Consider the following 24,800-nt stretch of genomic DNA (forward strand, 5'->3'; position numbering starts at 1 on the left):
CCCAGGAGCGATTTCTGAGCGCACAGCCAGGATTGTCACCAAGTATGGCCCAAAAAACCAAACAAAAACAAAACCAAAAAAACAAAAACAAAAACCCAAGTATCTCAAACTTTTTTTTTTTATTATTATTTTAGGACAATACCCAGAGGTGCTCAAGGGTTACTCCTGGCTCAATACTTGATTCCAGCAATGCTCAGAGGAACACTCAGTTTCAGTAAATAAACATGGGCCATCTACAGGCCTGGCATGTCCTCAGTCTCTATGTCCTCAAACTTTTCTTTAGTTTTTGAGGGTTGGAGGATTGGATCACACCCAGTGGTGCTCAGGGTATATTCCTGGTTCTTTTCCTCAGATCATATGGATCAGAATCTTGATGGCGAATCTATGGCACACGTGCCAGTGGTAGCACGCGAAGGCCTTGCAGTTGGCACGCGGGAAGGGGTCCGCAATTAAGATATGCGGCGCAGCGGGAGGCGAGTGTGCTGGTGTCTGCTTTGCAGCTCACCTGGCAACAGGGCACTCGGGCTCAAAAAGGTTAGCTCTCACTGGATTAGAACCAGGGTGGTCACAGCTTCATGCAAGGCAAACATCTTACATCTCTCCAAGTCCTCCTCAAACTTGGTTAACTTTGGGGGAATAGGGGAACTTCACACCCCGTTGTGATCAGGGCTTATTATACTCTGGCTCTGCCCATAGGGATCACTCCTGACAGGCTCAGGGGATCATATGTGATGTTGAGAATTAAACCTAGGTCAGTACCATGCAAAGAAAGTACCCTACCTACTATATAGTATTTCTCTGGCCTTCAAACTGTTTAGTTAATAATATCCCAGGAGCTCTTTTAAAAAAGACAATAGCTGAGCCCAAAGATAGCCTTTTCTTTAATTCTACCTAGGAACCTTACTTATGAAGGATACTTTTCGATTTGGCTCAATTTACAAGTGGGCTCTTCTCACAGTAGTATATGTGCTGAATTTGTAAAGAACACGCATACATGTGCACACACATGTCCCTCTCATACTACTTACTTAAAAAGAGCAAGAACATTAGAAAAGTCCTTACCAGAAAGATCCACCACTGCCTCATGACTGGAAACAGCTCCCTTCTCAATAAAAAGATCCCGAAAATATTCACTGTTAGCTGACAAAACAGATTTATGAGCTTTGTATTCTTCTCCTTCAATTAATAAAGTAACATCGCAGAACTGGTTGGAGAGTCTCTGTTCATTCAGCTGTTTCAAGACAGCCTGACAATGTTTGGGAGAAGATCTTTTCACAACTCCTTTGGTATCAACCTATCAAAGTTTGAAACCAAGAATTTATTAAAAACCACCTGTATTTCTACCAGTAACAAAACTGAAAACAGAAACACCACCCTCATTTAAAAGATGCCACTAATAATAAAATATTCTGGCACTTTTTTTTTTTTTCGTTTTTGGGTCATACCGGCAGTGCTCAGGAGTTACTCCTGGCTCTATGCTCAGAAATGGCTCCTGGCAGGCTCGGGGGACCAAATGGGATGCCAGGATTCAAACCACCATCCTTCTGCATGCAAGGCAAATGCCTTACCTCCATGCTATCTCTCTGGCCCCTTGCACTTTGGGGGGGGGGGGGGCCCACCGCACCTGGCGGCCCTATTTGCTATACTATCAATCTTATCCCAAGAATGAATTTTTGGGCCCGGAGATAGCACAGCGGCGTTTGCCTTGCAAGCAGCCGATCCAGGACCAAAGGTGGTTGGTTCGAATCCCGGTGTCCCATATGGTCCCCCGTGCCTGCCAGGAGCTATTTCTGAGCAGACAGCCAGGAGTAAGCCCTGAGCACCGCCGGGTGTGGCCCAAAAACCAAAAACCAAAAAAAAAAAAAAAAAAAAAAAAAAAGAATGAATTTTTGTGTGTATGGGAGAAATATGAAGATAGTATCTGTAAATTAAGGTCCATAATTTTTCTTTATCAGAGATGCTCAAATGACTGAGTGCAGGATTTCCATGCAGGAGACTCAGTTTTGTTTTAGCTGTTTTTTTTTGGGGGGGGCACACCCAATGCTCAGGGTTACTCCTGGCCATACACTCAGAAATTGCCCCTGGCTTGGGGGGACCATATGGGACCCTGGGGGAATTGAACCCAGGTCTATCCTAGGCTAGGGCTTGCAAGACAGATACGCTTTACCTCTAGAGCTACCAATAGGGTCAGTTTTGTTTGTTTGTTTTTTCGGGCCACACTCGTTTGATTCTCAGGGGTTTCTCCTGGCTAAGCGTTCAGAAATTGCCCCTGGCTTGGGGGGACCTCCTTCCTTGGCTAGTGCTTGCAAGGCAGACACCTTACCTCTAGTGCCACCTCACCACCCTTTCCCTTTTATTTTTTTTAATGGGCCACACCTGGCACCGCTCAGGGTTTACTCCCGGCTCTGTGCTCAGAAACCACTCCTAGACGGCAAGGGGGACCATATATGATGCCGGGAATCAAACCCAGGTCCATCCTGGGCCAACCATGTGCGAGGCAAATGCCTTACCGTTATGCTAGCTCTCTGGCCCCAGTGTAATATTCTTTATTCTCATTACATATGTAAATGAAAATATGTTGTACGGGCCAAGAAGAGGTTTCAAAGAAGGTTGAAAGAGCACCTACCTACGAGTGCATATAGAAGGCAAGGGTTTGATACCAGCACCATGTGGTTACTCACATAGAGTAATGAGGAGTAACAGCAGGTGTGGTCCAAAATCAAAATAAAAGACATGTGTACTTAATCTTCTTTGTATGTTTTTTTGTGTGTGTGTTTGGGCCATACCCGGTTGCAGCTCTCAGGGTTACTCCTGGCTCTGCTCTCAGAAAATGCTCTTGGCAGGCTCAGGGGACTTCATGGGATGCCTGGGATCAAACCTGGGTTGGCCCTGGTCATCCATGTGCAAGACAAAAGCCCTACCACTAAGCTATCACCCTGGATTCAATCTTCTTTATGTTTATTCTATTTGACCCAACTAAAGATCTGCATGCCAGGACCTGAACAAAAGCATAGCAAGTAGGGCATTTGTCTTGAATACAGCTGACCTAAGTTCGATCCCTGGCATCCCATGTGTCCCCCATGCCTGCCAGGAGTGATTTCTGAGCACAGAGCCAGATGTAACCCCTAAGAGTCACCGGTTGTGGCCCACCCACCCCACAAGAGAGAAAATCTGCATGTCATTTCTTGCCAATAGCTGTTCAAAATCCGATTATATGAATCAAATGCAGGTGATAACTGATAGCGCAAGACCAAGAAGCTTAATTTTACTTCAGAAATACTATAGAAAAATATATTCTCTACTTATACCAAAATACCATAAAGTAGAGAGAAAGAGTGAAAGTAAGAAATCGACAGAACATTTCTGATTAAAGGACAGGTAAAATTGGTCTTTGATTTTGTTTTGTTATACCAGTTGGTGCTTCAGGGACCAGGTGTTATGGGTGATCAAACTTAGACCTCCCTCAGGCAAAAGCCAGTGCTTTGTCCCGAGTTACCTCCTCATACTCAATACTGGCATATTTTGGTGTATGTAACAACATAATAATAATTCAAACACAAACCAACTTCATTTCTTCTTGTGCCAATATCAGACAGGTTTAGTAGGCGTAAGAAAAATTCCAGAGCCAGAGAGAAAGATAGCTCAGTGGGCTGAGCAGATGATTTGCAGGTGAGCAGGCCAGATTCAAAGCATGGGACTGCACAGTCCCTGAGCACTGCCAAGAGCAACCCCTGAACTTTAAGCCGGAAGTAGCCTCTGAATATCCTCAGGTGTGGCCCAACGACCAAAAAAAGAAAAAGAAAAAAAATCAGCAAGACTACAAAGACTGGGGGCTGGCACATTGGCGCAGCGGTAGGGTATTTGCCTTGCTTGTGCTGACCTCTGACTGGCCACGGTTCGATCCTCTGGAGTCCCATATGATCCCCCAAGCCAGGAGCGATTTCTGAGCGCATAGCCAGGAGTTAACCCCTGAGTGTCACCGAGTGTGGCCCAAAAACCAAAACCAAAGAAAAGACTACAAAGACTAAGACACTATTACAACATTATAAGAGAGTGGAAGTGTCACTTACAAATACAAGCTCATGTTTGGATACAGGCTTTCTTTTCGTAGATTTAGAGGCTGTACTTGCAGGTGAAGTGAAGTTGCTTAGGTCATCTTCTGATTCGTTACTTTCGTCTCCAGATTCAAGGTCCAGTCCTAATTCTTCCAACATTTCGGAAGTATCTGATATTGGACGGGATCGATCCAGTTTTTCCTGGCACTTGCTACATTGCTTAATGTAATCTTTGACTTGCTTCAAAATGCCTATGACAAAAATTTAAATTAACACCTCAAATTTCAATCTACTTTTATTTTGAAAACGTGAACAGATCACATTAACTTATACACTAAAATATGTCTGAGTGCATATATTTAAGTAAGTGAATGCTGACATACAAAAGATGCACAAAATTTTTGAAGTGAGAGCTTTAGAATTTATGATCCTTTCTCAACTAAGATTATAAATGGTGGACTGGAGCAGTGTTGCAAGCGATAGGGTGTCTGCCTTGCACACGCTAACCTAAAGCAAACCGTGGTTCGATCCCCCGGCGTAACATATGGTCCCCCAAGTCAGGAGCAATTTCTATGTGCATAGCCAGGAGTAACCCCTGAGGATCACCGGGTGTGGCCCAAAAACCAAAATATATATATATAAATAGTGGGACAGAGAAGTCTCAAAGGAGCTCATGTTTTGTAAGTAGATACCCAGGGAAAATAACCCCAGTAGCACATAGTGCCTAAAGCACTTCCAGAAGTGACACCCCCCACAATAGTAAGAAAAGAATACTACTCAAGCGTCCACCCCTTCAAATACATCATAAATTATTTGCTTTTGTGCTAATGTAGACTGCTATATTGTCCGTTCCCATTTATTTGTCATATAAAATGGTTCTATACTCCCTCACTTCCACAGGAATCACAACTCATACATGAACTAAGAATGTGGGGGCCGGGCGGTGGCGCTGGAGGTAAGGTGCCTGCCTTGCCTGCGCTAGGACGGACCGCGGTTCGATCGATCCCCCGGAGTCCCATATGGTCCCCCAAGCCAGGAGTGACTTCTGAGCGCATAGCCAGGAGTAACCCCTGAGCATCACCGGGTGTGGCCCAAAAACCAAAAACCAAAAAAAAAACTAAGAATGTGAAATTACTAATATTTAACTCAAAATTTTTTTGTTTGTTTTGTTTTTCGAGTATTGAGTTCGGGCCATACATCCAATGCCTGGCATTCAGCTGATCCTGGTTCAATCCTCAGAACTGGATATAACATCCCCTTACCCCCAAGAAAACACAAATAATATGTCCTGCGCACCACATTGTGGACCCCCAAACAAAGCAAAACAAGATTCCCTTCTGGCCCAGGAATTTGCCAAATTATTTAGATTTCAGTAATTCACACAGTATGAAGAGTCCTCAAAAAATAAATAGAACTCCCATATGACCCAATGATTCTATGTCTTAGCATCTACCCCTAGAAATCTACCCCCAACAAAAAAAATTTTTTTATTTGTAGACTACACTCCGCACGGCTCAAGTGTTACTCCTTACTCCGATCAGAAATTACTCCTACAGCTTTAGGGGACCATATGGGACGCTAGGATCAAGTCATGGTAAACAATGTGCAAGCCAAATGCCCTATCCACTGCGCAATCACTTTGGACTATCTTGCAACAAATTGTGAATCCACTGACCAGTTATGTAACCACAAAGCACTCTCTGTGCCTATATAACTATGAAATGGGGTTAAAAGAATAACAATCTTTTGAGCTGGAGTGGTAGCACAGCAGTAGGGCGTTTGCCTTGCAAGCGCTAACCTAAGTCGGACCGAGATTCGATCCCCTGGTGTCCCATATGGTACACCAAACCAGGAGCGACTTCTGAGCGCATAGCCAGAAGTAACCCCTGACTGTCACTGTGTATGGCCCATAAAGAAAAAGAAATCAGTCTTCAGGGGGCCGGAGAGATAACACAGTCGTAGGACGTAAAAAGTGGTAGGACGTATGCCTTGAAAGCAGCCGACCCAGGACAGAAGGTATTTCGAATCCCAGCATCCCATTCGTTCCCCCAAGTCTGCAGGAGCGATTTCTGAGTGCAGAGCCAGGAGGAACCTCTGAGCATCACCAGGTGTGGCCCCAAAACAAACAAAAATGATACAATGATCATTTTATATCTCCCTGTAGAAGGTGTAAGCCAGTCAGATAAATAATGGAAACCACCAATAGGTGGTCAAAGGGGGAACACAGTATAGGTAGCTTCCTTTTTAAAGAGGAAAGACAGCATTCTAATCTGTCCCTAAGGTCTAGCAGCAGTGTCCCAGGAGGTGGCAGGAAAAGCTATGGCTCTCACCTGCCAGCAAGTGGTCAGAGAACCAAGGGAAGTCAAGGGGGTTAAGGTGCTTGTCTTGCATGCAGCTGACCTCGTTTAATCCTGGGCAGTATTGCCAAGGATCATGGCTGATAGTTTCTGAGCAAAACCAGATGTGAGCTAATACTCCTTCACCCAAAGAAATACATTTGGTTACTCAGATAACCCATATATATTTCTCATACATATTAAGTTTATGTCAACAGTTCCAGTCACAAAACAGCTACAAAAAAAAAAAAAAAAAAACCACCAAAAAAACAAACCAGCTTTGGAGTTTATTAAGTGTTGATGGTACCTTTTGCTAAAGTAATGAAGGAACTTTGAAAAGCATCTCAGGAAGAAGGCTGATTGCCAGATCTGAGGACAAAGGAGTGAGGCCAGATAGTCAATCAAGTTAATAACAAAACCACCTAATAGTGAAGTCTCTACAACAGGAGAGTTTTTCAGAGGAATTCTGGGTTAATAATAAACACAAGTTTTAGGGAGAATGGGCTAAAACTAAGACACTCAACTGAATGGGAGAAAATATTCGATTCAACACATCAGATAAAGCTTTAATTGTTCAAGTTAATGTATTAGCCACTTGTGGAGAAAAGGAAACTAATCTTGCTAGTGGATGCTGTCTGCTTCTACCCCTGTGGAAAGTAGATTTCAGTAAAAACACAGTTACCATATGATCCAGCAATTCCACTTCTTGGTATCTACCTCCAGGACACAAAAACATTCATTCACAATTAACATATACACATAATTATTCACTGTAGCACTTAGCACAATAGATAGGAATCAACCTATGTGTCAAACTATAATGATGCATGGATAATGCAAGTGTGGTATATATAAAAATGGAATACTATGCTGCTGCAAGGATAAAATCATGCAATTTGCTGCATCCTGTTGAGAACTGGAGGATATCATATTAATTCAAGTTAGAAGCAACATCATCATCATCTCACAGATCATCTCACTTTATCTGTGGTATGCAGAATAACAGTACAAGGGGATGCAATGTATCAAAGGGGGGGGGTACCTGGGGCCGAGGGATAGCACAGTGGCAGGGCATTTGCCTTGCCTGTGGCTAATCCAGGACAGACATGGGTTCGATACCCGGCATCCCATATCGTCCCCCAAGCCTGGCAGGATTTCTGAGCGCAGAGCCCTAAGCACTGCCAGTGTGGCCCAAAAACAAACAAAAAAAAGGGAGTGGTACCTATAATTTTGCTGGTCTTTAGATTACAGAACAGGGAAGATTACAGGATAGGAAAGAAAATAAGAAGAGACAGATGGGAGATAACAGGTAAGAGTCGGTGAGCTCTGACAAAACAACCGAGATATACTGAATCTGAACCACAGAGCCAACAACCACGAAAAATGTTTCTCTCAAGGAGGCAAGCTGAGCGATGGGAAGGAAACTAGTGGAAGATAACACTGGTGTTGCAACATTGTATGGCTGAAACTCAGCTATTTATGACTTTATAAATCACAAAACAAAAAATTGTTTCCAGGGACAGAGAGACGATACCGTGAGTCCCGCGCTTGTCTACCATGTGGCCAATTAGAGCTCAGAACCAAACTGGGACGAAGAGATCAAACTTAGCTTGGCAGCAAGAGAAGCAAACACCCTGTGTCCCATTTGGTTCTGAGCTAGGCAGTAGTGACTCCTGAAGTAAGTTCTAAACAGAGCCAGGAGTAACCCGAGTGCCACATAGTGTGTGGCCCCTCCCAAAAAAAAAACAAAGCAACTCCCCAAAAAGGGGAGTTTATAATCATAAATATCAGTTGTGTGATTTAACCTCTAGGTGCTTTTGGTTCTCCTTCCATTTATAAAAGGTCTCCAACTCACAGAATAAGTGCAAACACTTGATTGACGTTGGCCTTAGCTATCATCACTCTCATTTTTAATGTCAAAAGGCACAGGACCTGTTTAATGAAGTAACGAAGGACCAAAACAACCCTAATCAAATGGAGCAATGATCTCTTTCGGAGGAATTTAATTCGACTACCTAAACACAGGAAACAAATTAGGGTGCATATTTAATAATACAGAGCTACAATGCCTGCTTCCTTCCTTCCTTCCTTCCTTCCTTCCTCCCTCCCTCTTTCCTTCCTTCCCTCCCTCCTTCCTTCCTTCCTTCCTTCCTTCCTTCCTTCCTTCCTTCCTTCCTTCCTCTTTTCTTTGTTTTGTTTGAGGCGCAGGCACCGGGCGGAGCAGGGGGATCATGGTTTGGAGGGCCCCGTTGTCCCTCGGCCCACCCAACCCCTACCCCAAACCATCAGCCTCAAACTTGGCTCGGAAACTGCAGGGAAGACGCTGCAATGCTCCACCTCCCAAACCCCAGTATTGCCCCGCACGGTTCCGCCCATTCCTCCTCCTCCTCCTCCCGGCTGGCCCAGCCCCCGGGGAGGGGGGGAAGCCCCCTTCGCCCCACCCCGGGCCACGGCCCGCCCCAGCTTCCCAGCCTCCTTCCTGTGGGAAGTGCGGCGCCTTTCGCGTCCCCCCAGTCTCTGCATGCAGAGAGGCTGGGGCTCCTTCCAGCTTTACGGAAAAGGGGTGCGAAGGGATCTCAGAAAAAAAAAACTTGCAAACGGATGAGCAACGAGCAGCTGAAGCCTTCCAGACTTGCAGAAAAGGGGTGCCGCGGTATCCCCCCCCAAAAGCTTGCAAATATATGGGCAACGAAGCAGCTCAGCTCAGCCGAACCGGAACCCCGTGTGGCAGCCGGGCCCCGCCTTCCAACGGGGCAGGAAAAGGGGTGCAGCAGGATCCTCCCAAAAGCTTGCAAACGGATGAGCAACGGGCGGCTAGCTCGGCTGAACCCGGACCCCGCCTTCCAGCACGGCAAGAAGAAGGGGTGCAGCGGAATCCCCTCAAAAGCTTGCAAACGGATGAGCCACGGGCAGCTCAGCTGAACCCGGACCCCGTGTGGCAGACGGGCTCAGCCTTCCAGCATGGCAGGAAAAGGGGTGCAGCGGGCGTCTCGCCCAAAGCTTGCAAACGAATGATCAAGGAGCAGCTAGCTCGGCTGGACCGGGACCCCGTGTGGCAGCCTTCCAGCATGGCAGGAAAACGGGGTGCAGCGGCATTGTCCCCCAAAAGCTTGCATGCAAACGGACGATCCAGGCGCAGCTAGCACGGCGTCTCGTCGAGCCTCCCAGCATCGCGGGGAGAAAGGGGGTGCGGCGGGACCCCTCCCTCCGTCCCCGCGCCCCCGCGCCGCCCTGCCTACCTCGCCACCAGTAGGCGCGGGACAGGTCGTGCCAGGTCTGGTGCCGGGTGTGGTGGGTGCCGCCGGGGCCCAGGTGCGCCGCCTCGATGAGCCCGCGGCGCCGCTCGGGCTGCAGCACCACCTCGAGCTCGGCGAAGGCCTGGCGGTGGCGCTGGCGCCGCTGGTAGTAGAGCGTGCCGCCGCGCACCACGTAGCAGGCGGCCGCCTTGCGGATCTTGCGCTTGGCGTTGCCCTCCGTGCCCGGCGCGTACGGCTCGCGCTCGTTCGTCAGGTAGCGCAGGATGGCCCGGTAGCTCTCCTCGCTCGACATCGCGGCGCCCCGGGCCGCCGGGGGCCGAGGGCACGGCAGGGGAGGCGGGGAGGAAGACAGGCAGGCAGGCAGGCAGGCAGCAGGCGCCCCCCGGAGGAGCAGCCGGAGGCGGAGGCGGAGGCGGAGGTGGGGGGACGGAGGGGGGAACGACCGCGCACGCACTCGCCGGGGGAACTGCACTTAGGCGGCGAGCGGGCTCCGCGGGCGGCCGACAAGATGGCTGCTGCACCACCGGAAGTGGCGCGTTACGAGACGTCACATCCGCCCCGGGCGGCTGGGCGTGGCCGGGAGGAAGGCGCGGGGAGGGGGGCTTCTTTCGGGCTGGGCTGAAGCCGGCGGCGGGACTGACTGCGCGGCAGACATTTTGGAAGTGGGCAGAGCTAAAAGCGTATTGGGTCTTATATTTTGGGCTGGGCTGAAGCCGGCTGCGTGACGTCGGGACTGCGCGGCAGACATTTTGGAAGCGGGCAGAGCTAGTCCCGGTGGAGCTTGCAGCCGACCGACATCTTAACTCCTGGCAATTTCTTGTGCGTTTCAGTGGTTCCTTTTTGCCTGCGTTCTCCCAGCACACGTGTACGAAGAAGCTGGCGGTACCACTTGTTAGCTAGCGGGTTTTGGAGACCCCAAAATACAGAGGCGGGGGGCCCGGAGAGATAGCACAGCGGCGTTTGTCTTGCAAGCAGCCGATCCAGGACCAAAGGTGGTTGGTTCGAATCCCGATGTCCCATATGGTCCCCCGTGCCTGCCAGGAGCTATTTCTGAGCAGACAGCCAGGAGTAACCCCTGAGCACCGCCGGGTGTGGCCCAAAAAAAAAAAAAAAAAAAAATACAGAGGCGGTCGGCAGCTTAAAAACTTCAGATTTTAATGATAGCAGAGTCGGCCCGGGTTCAATCTCCTGCTTCCCATAGGATCCCTGAGCCTGCCAGGAGCGATTTCTCAGTGCAGAGCCTGAGTGCAGCTGGGTGTGACCCACCCCAAAAAAAAGGGTGTTGGGGATTGAACCCACACTGGTCACAAGAAAAATAAGCACCCTACCTGCTATTGTTTCTCCAGTACAGCCTTTGAGGGTAATTTTACCAAAGTCCTCCCATTTGCATGGTTAAGTGCTTTACTGCTAAATCACATCCTGTTTTTTTTTGTTTTTTTTTTTTCAAAATGCCCCACTCAACCCCACCACAGGCCCAGACAAATTATACTGAGGAAAAGGTAATTAGTTGCTTTGCATGAGGCCAACTACAACTCAGTCCCTCTACATCCCATATGGTCCTCTGAGCATAGCCAGGATTCCTTGAGTACATTCAGGAGTAACCCAAGCACTGCCAGGTGTGGTTCAAAAACAAAAATAATCAACCGAGGTATAGCACATCTTTTGTTGTGAGCCCATGAGACAAATATATATTAGGCAAGCCTTTGGTCTAATGTTCTTATGTTCCTTCGAGTCAGTAGACAAATGTTCTAGTAAAATTTTTTTCTAGGTGGCCAAATTGTTGTTTGCCATATTTATGAAAACCTAGTGTTTTTAGATCATTCTGGGTGGTCTTCATCCATTACATCTTTCTAACACAATATAGTTTGTGAATCACTTCTAGGGGACCATACATTGAGGATTGCATCCAGGTCAGGGTCTTAAGACTGCAAGGCAACCTATTTTACTGAGTCTAGCCCCTAGACATCTTTTACTCAAAATTGTTCTTTGAACCATGGGGTGGAATACATGCTTTGTATATGAGGCCTTGTGTTTGATTCTCTGGCAACATGAGAAAAATGTAAGCTTATTTTCTGAAGACAATAGAGGATTCTGAGTGTGATGTCAGACTTAACCTAGGACCTCAGCTGGGCTTTTTTTTTTTTAATCGCTGAGCCACACCTGTGGCCCCAATATTGTTTTAACCTTCGACTAGTCTATCAGATGAACTAAAAGTGACCTCCACTGAACAAAAAGCAAGTTTATGGGAAGGATAATTCACCAAGAAATCAACTTCTAAGCATTTACTTCTTGCAGAGATGTCAGAAAATAAATCCTTTAGTAATCAACCTGATCATGTACCACCCTAGGTAATACAACCATTGTACCTAAAACTTTATATGATAGTACAGTCAGACCATCAAAGAGATTTAATCAAGTAAGTTTTTTGGTTTGTTTTTGGAGCCACACTCAGTAGCACTCAGGAATTACTCCTGGCACACTTGGGGGTACCATTAAGGGAAGTTAGGGTATCAAGCGCAGATCTGACTCCCAATCATGTAGGTTTTATTTACGTCTTACTTACCCTCCTATCATCTAAGATGTTTGCACTGAGCCATTTCAGAGAAAAGATTTATATTTTAAAAAATGAAAGAAGACAATTCATAATGGTTAAATCTTTATTTAAGATTTGGATCTTTCAACTTAGCGTTTTCCACCAACTCGGGGAGCAGAAACCTTCACAGGCTTCACAATCTTTTGCTTAGGGGCTGCTTTTGTGGGTGCCTGTAAAAAATAACATGTTATGTAGCATCCATCCAAGTTAATTATCCCTTCACAAAATATGATGTTTAGGTTATTTCCTGACGTTTCTATTATAAACCTTAAATAAAACCCCCAGGGCCTGGAGAGATAGCACAGCGGCGTTTGCCTTGCAAGCAGCCGATCCAGGACCAAAGGTGGTTGGGTTCGAATCCTGGTGTTCCATATGGTCCCCTGTGCCTGCCAGGAGCTACTTCTGAGCAGACAGCCAGGAGTAACCCCTGAGCACCGCCAGGTGTGGCCCCCCCAAAAAATACCCAAATAAATAAAATTCCCAAATATTAAATTCAAAACCATTTTAATAATAAAGACAAAGATACTGACACAGATTGGTGGAGAAAAAAAGGGAACCAAAGGCCTTAAAATTTTTGCTTTGGTAATTAAATTGATGTAACATTGAGGAAAAGCTACTGTTACTAAGAGTGAACCTGAAATTTCAAAATAAACTTCAAAATGCAAAAGCCACCTTTATCTTGCACTTTTCAGCTTTGTGTATATTGGGAACATATTCATTATACTTGACAAAAAAAACGCTTGAGACAAAATTTACTTCGCATTATTTTCATGGCCTATTGCTGGCACACCATGCCAACGATGTGGACTACTCTCAGCACCCAAGAGAGACCCTCTCTTCCATCTTCCCCCAGCACTACTAGGGGTGGCACCAAAATCTATAAGGAGAGGGAACCCTTAAGTACTCAAGACAGGAGAGACTACTTTAAGGACTTAAGTGCATGCTTTGTTAGAGGAGTCTAGGTCCTAGCAATAAGATGGGAGTAGCACCTCAGTACTACCAGGCACTCTACTACCCAAAAAAAAAAAAAAAAAAAAAAAAACACAAAATGAGGGAGATAATCAGGAATTGGTGAGAGTACACTGATTTGGGCTTTTGTCCTGCACAGAGCTGACCCGAATTTGATCAGGACAGCACATAAGGTCCCTGAAGTACCACCAGGAGAAATTCCTGAGCATAGCCTCGTGTACTAACCCCCAAATTATATTGACCATTATCTGGAGTCATAGTAAAAATTGGTTGCATTATGATGAAGTCCAATAAATCACAAAAGTACATGTGTATCTAGGCCCATCATATGGTGCTGCATGCACCTATCACCTCCCCTCTTGAGATGTGTACTTTCTACTTAAGTTTTGGGATTCTCTCTATGGTGAGAACTGTTTCTTTTCCCTTGAGCGTGTTAAAACTCACTCTTCATCCCTTTCCTCAGAACTCAAAATAAAAGGTGTTTTCCTCCCCTCAAATTATACGAGAATTACCTTTGCAGCAGCCATTGCAGTCTTTTTAGATGCTTGCTTAGCTTTCTTTGCTTCCTTAGCAGCCCTATAGGGTTACAAATAACAGAAAGCACTTTACCCAGTATTTGTGGAAAGATTATATATGCCATTATTTTGTAGAACAAGTTCAAAACTTAAAGCTTATCAATACAGTTCATTAATCACCAAGTCCAACTAATATATACCAACTACATGGTAGCTGTAATTACAGTAGAATCTAAACAGGTCATTTAGACTATTATAAGCCTGTATTGTAAGTCTAATATATTGACAACAACAAATCCTTACATATATTATCAAAACAATGTATCAAACTAGGTTCTTGTGCCCATACCCTTTGCTATACATTAAAATCCCTCCCAACAGCTGGAAGTGCTCATAATTAAAGATTCCACACCTGATAGCTTGTTCCCGTTGAGCCTTTCTAACTTCAGGTTTCTGATTTCTCTTGGCCATTATATCAGCAAGAGATGCACCAGTGATGGCCCTTTGAAATTTGACTGCACGACGAGTTCTTTTCTTCTGAATTTCTTCCTACAAAACAAAAAAGATGAGAAACATACTTGAAAATCTGCTTCACAAATTTGTCAACTGTCTGGCCCGCAGCAATGAATTCAATCTAAGTCAGGGGATGTGGTAACAGCACTTGCATTTAAGATCCTGGGTTAGACCACCCCAAATCTCAAACATAAAAAAACATGAGTAGTATATAAACAGAAATGTAGTTCGTAAAGTACTAGAAGCTAAAAGTCAAAACCAGCACCACTAGGTGAGGTCCCTTTCCCATCTCTGTCCTTACATGGTAGTCTCTCTAGTGCCCTTTTAATTAGCTCCCGGAAGGGCTTTGCACCTCTTTTGGGCATCCCCAGAAGATCACACCTCTCAATACCACTGCCTTTGGGATTAGGTTTCAACATGAACGAGGTGCTGGGAAATGAAATACAAAACTCAATATAAAAACAAAGTCACGCATGTTTATAAAAAGTTACACTGGAGATACTGCAAATCAGAAAACCTCCAATCATGAACTGGTAAGACACTAAAAATTCTGGTTGTTTTTCAATTTTTTCAATTTTTTTTTGATTTTTGAGTCACACCTGGCAGCGCTAAAGGGCTACTCCTGGCTCTGTGCTCAGAAATCGCCCCCCCCCGCAGGCTCGGGGGACCATATGGGATGCCCAGATTTGAACCAACGTCCTTCTGCACGAAAGGCAAAACACCTTACTTCCATGCTATCTCTCCGGACCTCTCAATTTTTTTATTTTGGGCCACACCAGATGATGCTAAGGGATTATTTCTGGCTATGAGCTCAGAAATCGCTCTGGGCTCGGGCGACCCATATGGGATGCTGGGAGATCCACCCTGGGCCAGCCGTGTGCAAGGCAAATGGCCTACCGCTACGCCATGGCTCTGGCACCTCATTTTTCAATTCTATAAAAATATGACTAAAAAAAAAGGAAAGGGATTAGGAGGAAAACTGTGAAAGGCTAGCTTTCAGCTGACAAGCTTAACGATGAACATTGATGGATGGGAAATTTGGGTTATTTCAACTTTTAAACTACTGTAAATGATGCTATGAACACTGTAATCATCAGCTTGAGCCCCAGCTTTCAACTCCTAAAACCTAAAACTAAAATTGTTACACTTCTGTTAACTTTAAATAGCGACCAAAAACCCAGGCAGCAGATATTCAGTATTCGGGCTATTTTGGGGGGGTGGGTGCACACCTGGTGAGCTCAGAAATCACTCTTGGCTTGGGGGCACATTATGGGACACAGGGTGTGTGTGTGGAGATAGAACCAGTCTGTCCTAGGTTAGCGCGTGCAAGGCAAACACCCTGCTACTTGCACCACGTCCCCCACCCAGACACCCAGCATTCTATATGGTCCCCCAACCCTGCCAGAAGCATTGCTGTATGTGGCCTTAAAGAAAAAAAGCAACACACACACACACAAAAAAAACCTGACCAACTCCTTTCCCCAGTTCCAGCACATCATAAATGAAAGCAAGTCAGGGGGCCGGAGAGATAGCATGGAGGTAAGGCGTTTGCCTTTCATGCAGAAGATCATCGGTTCGAATCCCTGCGTCCCATATGGTCCCCCGTGCCTGCCAGGAGCAATTTCTGAGCATGAAGCCAGGAGTAACCCCTGAGCACTGCCGGGTATGACCCAAAAACCACCAAAAAAAAAAAAAAAAAAAAAAGAAAGCAAGTCAGAGTTGTTTGTTTCTCCATATCCTCATAAACTAGTGACCAAGTCCTACTTTTCAAAAAACACTGTCTAATCCTTTCTAACGGTTGAATTAAGTTCTCTCAAATAAAGTTACAAACAAACATCACCTTCCTCTGAATTCCTAGTTCTTTTTCAGGAAAGGCTCACCTGGTACCCTATATGGTCCCCAAGTCTGCCAGAAGTGGTTCCTGATAGACATCTATCAGCCAGATGCTCAATCACCTTAATCTCCTGAATACTGTCACAGAAAGCACCCCCCCCCAATTCAAGCTAGGGGGCCAGAGATAGCACAGTAGATGACATGCTTATCTTGTGTGATGACCCCAGGTTCAATCTAGGGTACCCCACTTGGTCCCCAGAGTCCTCCAGGAGTAAGCCCTGAACACCAAAGGGTTTGACCACAAAAGTGCAAAGAGCACTTCAACATAAAATCTTCAGGCGAAATAAAGATACTTTGTCACACTGAGTAGCTTAAGCACATCCATGGTTCCCTATGAGCCAAATGCACTTAAAGTAATTTACCTGATCTGCAAAGGAATTCTTCCAAATTTCAACTCAACCTTTACCAAAACAATAAAACGTACAAGGACAATTAGTATCCAGAGCTTGAGCGATAGTTTAGCGGGTAGGGTGTTGTCCTTGCACATAGGAACCCCATATGGTTTCATGGTGCCCCACTAGGAGCAATTCCCCTCAAATTTGATATTAATGTTTTATGCTCTACCGCCAGGCTCACTTTCATATTCTACCTCACTTAAAGTAGTCTTACAGGGCACCAAAACTAAGAAAAAAAATGCCATGTGAGATAACCCCGGAAAAACGAGCGTGCAGGTTAACTTACCGACTGTCCCTTTTTGTGCTTTCTCCTGTAGAGGACAGTCCAATTTATTTGCCGAGGATTTCTCTTGGAAAGGAATGCGGACTCGCATTTTGCATTAAGAAACTGGAAAACCTGTGAAAAAATGTTTAACAGTAAGCACTCACTCCACTCTACAATGTCTAGGAGGCTTGGCTTGAAACCATTTGCATGACATCCCGTTATCTATATTAGTGAATTTGGGTGCACACAAAAGTAAAAACCCAACGTCCCATAATTGCCACCCATCTTGTGCATTTGATCCTGTCTTCCCCCAAAAGCATGCAAACTTAGTACAGGGGCATATGCGATGGGTCAAAATGTAGGAGGCATCCAGTTGCTTTCCCTCAGAGGACCTCGCAAGACCATTTTCTATCCTCCCTCCAACCCGCCAAAGGAACACTTGGCCCACTTCCGGTCTCAGCCCTGATCAGACACCAAGACAGGCCTCATTTGGAACAGTGCCAACAGCGTCCCCAAAACAAGGCTTTCGGTGTCCGAGAACCCGCCTAGGCCGAATCGAACCGGCCAGCCCTTTCAAAGAATATAGGAGGCGTTTATTTATATAGCTGGCGCGGGTTGTCAGTCACCTTTCCGTCGGTCCTGGCGTAGCGCCTCCCATGGCCGGGGTAGATCTTGTACCCGCTGAAACTGCACAGCTCGACCCTATGAAGACAAAAAAGTACGAAAATCCATTAGGGAAGGCATCCGCGGCATCGAGAAGCCATGTCCGGGATTCGGCAGAGGGACTCTGCCCGAAGATGGACTTAGATTAACATCACGCGAAGAACTTACTTCATGGCTGCAGCTCCCGGGGAAGACGAAAGACGGCGAAGAGGCCGAGAGGATCATGGGAAGAGGCCTTATATGGTCTGGGTGGGGTCAATTTCCCCCTCCAAGTCCCCGGAAGAGTCCCGGCGCTCCGTGATGACGTCACGACCAGGAGCCTCTGCGGTGCCTTCTCGCCGCTGTTCCGGAGATGGATCTAGATGAACATCACGGGAAAAAAAAAAGCTGACTTCATGGCGGCGGTCCCAGGGAAAACGAAAGACGGCGAAGAGACCTAGAGTTTCATGGGAAGAGACCTTAGTATGGTTCTGGATGGGCCAAGTTATTCATCCAACTCCCCGGCGCTCCGTGATGACGTCACGGCCAGGAGACTCCGCGATCCGTTCTCGCCGCTGTCTCCGGAGATGGATCTATGAACATCACGGGAAAAATAGCTGTGGCTCCCGGGAGGACAAAAGACGGCCAAGAGGCCGAGAGGATCATGGGAAGAGTCCTTATTAGGTTCTGGGTGGGATCAAGTTATTCCTCCAAGTCCCCGGGGGAATCGCGACGCGCCTTGATGACGTCACGACAGGCCCCTGCTGTTTTGGGCTTCCCTGGAATTTGGGTTCGCAGCGGAACCTCTGTTATCACGTGGGTGGGGACGTCCCCATTGTCAAATCAGAAGTTGGATTCTCATTTATTATCCTGTTTCCCATGTTCACTTGCCACCCTGTCACCCTGCTGTAGGAAATGTGAGGAGCCAGAGAGAAGGATCCTCTCCTCTCCTCATGGCACAAACCAATCTGTATCCCTAGGGACAGCTGAAATTTTGCAGCACCATTCTGACTTGCCCCGCTGTCCTCGTCAGTACATCCAAACTGTTTTTATTTTTAGTCCCAAAATACCTTACTAAGCATTTATAAAATTCTCGTTCATTGATTGGGCCAGGAATTTTGCTAGAACATCAACAAGTATTAATTCAATTTGCAGTTTGCAAAATCTCTTTGGTAGGGCGCTCAAGTACAGCAAGGTAGGAACAGGGGCGGGGGTGGGGGGGTACTCTGTTGCTGGGCGGAATATCTGTGGGGCCCAGGGGCAAATCTCAAAGGGCTAAGAATACAAATAGCGGGCCGGAGAGAGGAGAGATAGCACAGCGGCGTTTGCCTTGCAAGCATCCGATCCAGGACCAAAGGTGGTTGGTTCGAATCCCGGTGTCCTATATGGTCCCCCGTGCCTGCCAGGAGCTATTTCTGAGCAGATAGCCAGGAGCAACCCCTGAGCAACACCGGGTGTGACCCAAAAAACAAAAAACAAAAAAAAATACAAATAGCAAAGTTTTTGACTGGAAAATGGACCTCTGGCTTAGCCCATTGGTCATCCATACCTCGATCTCAATTCTCTCTATGGGGTTAACTAGATATTTGAGCACTGTGGAATGAGGCAAGATGTGATTAATTTTTTTAGATGCAATTATTTTTTAATTTCGTGGGCAGCTAGAGGACTTGACTAGGAAAATGAAATTTACATTGATTTACGCTGTCAAAGCTGCCCTATAAAGGGTTTTGTTCGTTTAAATGTTTGACATATCATACATACAGTTATAACCTTTCAACACCGGTTATTGGTTTTTGGGCCACACCCGGTGTGTGTGCTCAGGGCTTATTTCTGGCTCTGCATTTATGATTTACTGTAGGCAGGCTCAGGGAACCATGGGGGATATCAGGAGTCAAATTTGGGTTAGCTGCGAACAAGGTAAGCACCTTATCCACTGGGTTCAATCCTAGTACTAATATAAGGAAGGAAGGGAGGGAAAGAACAAAAAGAAAACAGCCATAATTTAAACAACTTCATAGCATTTGGAATATTTTTTGAGCAATAGGTCTGAAAGTAGAATGTGTAAAGAAGCATCATCTAGTGTTACAGGCTTATTTTCTGGAGGCAATTACTGAGAGAATTTAGACTTCAAGATATTTGTTAGGATATTTTTCTTTTCTGTGAAAAGAAGAGGGGTAAAGTAGTATAAGTTAAATATAGTATTGGTCCAGTTAAAGCCCAGTCAATCCTGTCAGGATCACTGCAGAGTTATTTGTTAGATTAGTTCTTCCCATGCCTCAATGACCAATCTTTTTTTTAAATTTTTTTTTTTTTTTTTTGGATTTTGGGCCACACCCAGCGGTGCTCAGGCGTTACTCCTGGCTGTCTGCTCAGAAATAGCTCCTGGCAGGCACGGGGGACCATACGGGACACCAGGGGATCGAACCGCGGTCCGTCCAAGGCTAGCGCAGGCAAGGCAGGCACCTTACCTTTAGCGCCACCGCCCGGCCCCATTTTTTTTTTAATTTTTTTAATTTTTTATTTTAATTATGAAAACAATGATGCAAAGAGGACAAGGTAAAGTTACAGTGAAAGAACAATCGCCCATAAACAGAGTTCTCAGAAGAAATCCCCTTGCTGATGCCTAAATATTGAACTTACAGTCAAAAAAACATTAAGAAAAATAAGGCAGAACCCATGTACAATTACTTTGTCCACAAGTCCCCAGATTGTAGTACATTATAACATTTTTTTTTTTTTTTACTTTTGAAGTCCAGTTACCTTGGAGTTTATTTCAACTAAGAGAAAAGTCATGTTTTCATGCAATACATACTTGGTTCTTTTTTTTTTTTTTTTTTTTTTTTTTTTTTTTTTTTTTTTGGGTTTTTGGGCCACACCCGCTTGACGCTCAGGGGTTACTCCTGGCTATGTGCTCAGAAATCGCCCCTGGCTTGGGGGGACCATATGGGACGCCGGGGGATCGAACCGCGGTCCTTCCTTGGCTAGCGCTTGCAAGGCAGACACCTTACCTCCAGCGCCACCTACCCGGCCCCCATACTTGGTTCTTAAACAATTGCGACATGTAACAGAAATGTATAAGGAATGCTTCAACTGTGAACCATACAAAACACCAAACATTTTAAGGTTGTACATAATTGAAATAAATGTCTCAAACACTTTTTGAAATACTGTAATAGCAAATACACAGAAGCATGCCTTAGGTGGACACAGGAATGCAGTTTAGGAAGAAAAAAGAAAAGCTCACCAGAATCACTCAATTTCTTTAAGATTACTGAGCAAGAAAAGGAACACTGAGCTTCCATACTGATTTAAACAATTTCTATACAGTACCTTGACTTAAATCCAAGAGCAAAAGTTAAGACTCTCCTCTCCTTTATTTTTGGTAAACAACTGCATGGTAAACTTAGATGACTTGTCCCCCCCTGGAGTTTTACCTGGGAGTGGTCTTTTTAATTGTTTATTTAAAAGAGGGCAGGTTTGGCACTTTTATACTGATGTCACCAGTGTTAATATTTCTTGGGATCTCAGGAAGATTCATATTCTTTACAGCTGATACAGCACGGGCTGGAGCTCCTGCTAAGCCAGCCTCAGATTTCTCCAGTTTGTTTTGTGCATCAATTTGTGTGACAATTTCATTCATGTTGGTCTCCAAAACCATCCCCCCATCACCATTTCTGCAAGGATATTGTGAACCTTATCTACATGGAAAATTAAATCCGGGGCCGGGAAGGTGGCGCTAGAGGTAAGGTGTCTGCCTTGGAAGCACTAGCGTAGGATGGACTGTGGTTCGATCCCCGGTGTCCCATATGGTCCCCCCAAGCCTGGGGCGATTTCTGAGCACATAGCCAGGTGTAACCCCTGAGCATCAAACGGGTGTGACCCAAAAACAAAAACAAAAAAAAGAAAAAAAAAAAAAATTAAATCCAGGGCCGGGCGGTGGTGCTAAAGGTAAGGTGCCTGCCTTGCCTGCGCTAACCTTGGATGGACCGCGGTTCGATCCCCCGGTGTCCCATATGGTCCCCCAAGCCAGGAGCAACTTCTGAGCACATAGCCAGGAGTAACCCCTGAGGGTTACTGGGTGTGGCCCAAAAACCAAAAAAAAAAGAGAAAATTAAATCCAATTCACAAACATTTTCAAAACACTTGTCCAGAGTTTCCACAAATACTTGAATTAAGTCTAAAATGCCAAGTTCACTTTCTGAAGAATCCACGCAGAAGACAAAATATAATGTTGCATAATGTCTATAAATTAGTTTGTTGTCAGATCCTCCAATTAATAATCCTCCTTCAAGGAAATTATAAACATTTTCATCTCTCTTAGATACCAAGTGGAATGTCTCCCTGATGATTTGCTGTTGTGTATCTTCACTGTAGGGCTGGTAGAACTTGGAGAGCCGCGGCTTGCCGTGGTTGTTGAAGATGAGGATGGCCTTGATCATGGCTGGGCCAGGCGGTGCGCGGAGGGCCTCCTCGCTCCCTCCTGCCCGGCGTCCCTTATGCGCTACATTATAACATTTCTTAGCAGTACACAAAGCAACCTAAAGCCATGAGATTTATGTGACTCCTTAACTTTGAAGGCATAGTATTTTTTATATATTCATGCATATACATATTAGTTTAAGTTAACATCAAAAGTTTAAGAGTTTTTTTTTAAGGGTTAGTCAAAAGGGCACAGTAAAAATGGTGTTAGAGTGGCAAATATTGTTTGCATAGGCCCACCAAAATATGGGGGTCATAGAAAGGAATAGCCTTGGTCTAAATACAAGGAGACCACTACCCCTGAAGTTTCCTGGCATAAGACCAACTCTAGGCTCCAGGCAAATTAGTTTATTCAATCCAAGTCATTGTCTGTAGTGCCAATACAGTTTTATTTTTCACGCAGTCCTATTGTTGGCATCAGGTTTCTGTATTAAAGATCCTGGAATCTGCACATCCTACATTAAAGTCAGGCTGGTGTGGAGTATCCTCTAGTTTCACCTCACAAGAGGCAATACAGCAAGCCCTGTCCAGTAAGCAGGTCATTGTTCTTGTTAAGTCTTCTCAGTGTTAAGGGAAGTCTCTTTTGAGTAGATCGATGTCAGAGCAGCTGTAGGGTCTTCCCTGGTAGAGGATTGCCTCCAGGTAATGTTATAGACAACCTTGGATGTTTTGTAGATGTCTTCTCTAGATCAGGGGTGAATGGAGAATGCCCATTCTTCTGAGGCCTGTGCCAGGTCTTTATGTCAATGTTCAGGGTGTAAGGTCCCTCAATGACCAATCTTAATTTAAAAAATTTGGAGGGACCATACTCAGGGGCAACTCCTGGATCTATTCTCAGATCTATATGTTGCTATTTCTTCAGTGTTTTTTTTTTTTTTTCGGAGTTGTTTTGCTTTGGTTTTGGTTTTTGGGTCACACCCAGCATACTCAGGGGTTACTCCTGGCTCTGAGCTCAGGAATCACTCCTGGTGATGTCCTAACTGCTGTCCTATCTCTCCAGTATAGGTTAATTCTTTAGGATATCTTGTAGACCTGGATTTTAAATGGTGGCGACTATCAAGCCACCTTCAAAAATATGGTACTATGCCACCGTTTGATGTAAGAAGAGAAAAAGGGATTGGTGTCACAGGAGTGTAGAATCAACAGTCTACTAGAAACCATTCCTCAAAAGTGAAAAAGCAGTAGAAAGTGGACCATTAGAGATCTAACACAAAGGATTAGGGCACAGACTTGGTTTGCAAGATCCCTGAATTTTGATCCCAAGCATTGCACAATTTTCAAAGCACTCAAGGACAGGTAGGTATGCCACTCTCTTGTAAAAAGAAAAGCTATAGATACTGAATATTAATTATTTAAGTACATGTAAGATATATTGATATACTTAAATGATAACTATAACCATGTGATAAAACAGTAAAATTTGGATAAAAGAACATAATGAATTTGTGAATATTCGCAATAAAAGTTATTTTCTATGTATTGGAAATTTGTCATAGAATTTTTGGAAAATAAAGTGAGCCATCTTCTGGAAGAAACAAGTATTGCATTCCTTTTCTGAAATAATCTTTATTTTTATTTCTTTTTTGGTTTTTGGGCTACACCCACTGGTGCCAAGGGGTTACTCCTGCCTCTGTACCCAGAAAGTACTATTGGCAGGCTCAGGGGACAATATGTGATGCTAGGGATCGAACCTGGGTCTTACGTGTGCAAGGCATATGCCTTACCTGCTGTGCTATTGCTTCGGTCCCTGAAATAATCTTTATTTCATGATTTTTATTTGAACAACAACAAAAAAGAAACAGATATTACATACTCAGGGCAAGAGGAAAGTACGGTGTTCAGATGAATAGATAGGTAATATTTATATACATACACTGTTCTCACTCGTGTGTCTAAGCTGTCTTTTTTACCTGGAAATATCTCTTCCCTTCAATTTGTTAACTTTATATTCAGAGTTTACTTTTAGAAAAAAGATCAGCAAACTTTTTGTAAGAGGCCAAATGGTAAATATTTTGTTCTATAGGCAGGCAAAAAAGGATGTAAGGAGATATGTATTTATGTAAAATTAAAAATTTAACACTTTCATTGGTGAAATAAAAATCCAATATTAAGTACAAGTTTTTAATAATTTGTTTACTTAAGTTAATGAATTAGTTTTTTGTTTGTGTTTGGGCCACAAGCAGCTATGCTCATGGCTCTGTTCTTGAGTGTCATTCCTAGCAGAATTCAGGACTGTATGAGATACCAGGGATTGAACCTGGGATGGTAGTGTGCAAATTAAGTACCCTATCTGCTGTACTATCACTCTTATCTCAAGAAGGAATTTTTTGTGTGTATGGGAAAGCCATGACAATAATATCTTTAAATTAAAGTCTATAATTTTTCCTTATTATAGATGCTCAAATGTCTGAGTGCAGGGTTTTCATGCAGGAGACCAAGTTTGTTTTAGGGTGTTTTTTTTTGTTTGTGTTTGGGCTACAGCTGGTGGTGCTCAAGGGTTATGCCTGGCATTATGCTCAGAAATCACTCCTGGCAGGTTCAGGGGACCATATGGGATATAGGCCCCAAAATAATGCCTTTTATTTTTCTTAAAACCCATAGATGAGTGAGACTATTCTGTGTCCATATTTCTCCCAATCACTTCCAAAATTTAAAAAAAATTAAAAATATTTTTATTGGGGCCCGGAGAGATAGCACAGCAGTGTTTGCCTTGCATGCAGCCAATCCAGGACCTAAGGTGGTTGGTTCGAATCCCTGTGTCCCATATGGTCCCCCATACCTGCCAGGAGCTATGTCTGAGCAGACAGCCAGGAGTAACCCCTGAGCACCGCTGGGTGTGGCCCTAAAACCAAAAAAAAAAAATTTTTTTTTATTGAATCACAAAGGTT

General features: G+C 44.8%; 2 protein-coding genes and 1 pseudogene across 2 annotated transcripts in view; all 3 read right to left on the reverse strand.

The window, feature by feature from the left end:
- ZBTB11 (zinc finger and BTB domain containing 11) overlaps positions 1-9,942 on the reverse strand; it is a 32,280-nt gene extending 22,338 nt beyond the window's left edge. The window contains exons 1-3 of the mRNA XM_049785644.1: positions 9,631-9,942; positions 4,071-4,306; positions 1,063-1,294 (exon numbers count right to left, since the gene is read on the reverse strand). Coding sequence (XP_049641601.1) covers positions 1,063-1,294; positions 4,071-4,306; positions 9,631-9,940 — 778 coding nt within the window. The 5' untranslated portion in view covers positions 9,941-9,942. The remainder of the gene's footprint in view (positions 1-1,062; positions 1,295-4,070; positions 4,307-9,630) is intronic.
- Positions 9,943-12,271: 2,329 nt separating this feature from the next.
- Positions 12,272-17,504, reverse strand: RPL24 (ribosomal protein L24; the record flags this gene model as incomplete). Its single annotated transcript, XM_049785598.1, has 5 exons — positions 12,272-12,411; positions 13,723-13,786; positions 14,138-14,274; positions 16,813-16,923; positions 17,418-17,504. Coding segments are annotated over 5 exons (480 nt in total), but the record flags the coding sequence as incomplete, so codon positions are not given.
- A 3,008-nt stretch (positions 17,505-20,512) lies between these two features.
- LOC126025965 (AP-3 complex subunit sigma-1-like) lies at positions 20,513-21,881 on the reverse strand (annotated as a pseudogene).
- Between the last annotated feature and the right edge of the window lie 2,919 nt (positions 21,882-24,800).

Source organism: Suncus etruscus, chromosome 13, assembly GCF_024139225.1.
Source record: "Suncus etruscus isolate mSunEtr1 chromosome 13, mSunEtr1.pri.cur, whole genome shotgun sequence".
NCBI classification, from domain to species: domain Eukaryota; kingdom Metazoa; phylum Chordata; class Mammalia; order Eulipotyphla; family Soricidae; genus Suncus; species Suncus etruscus.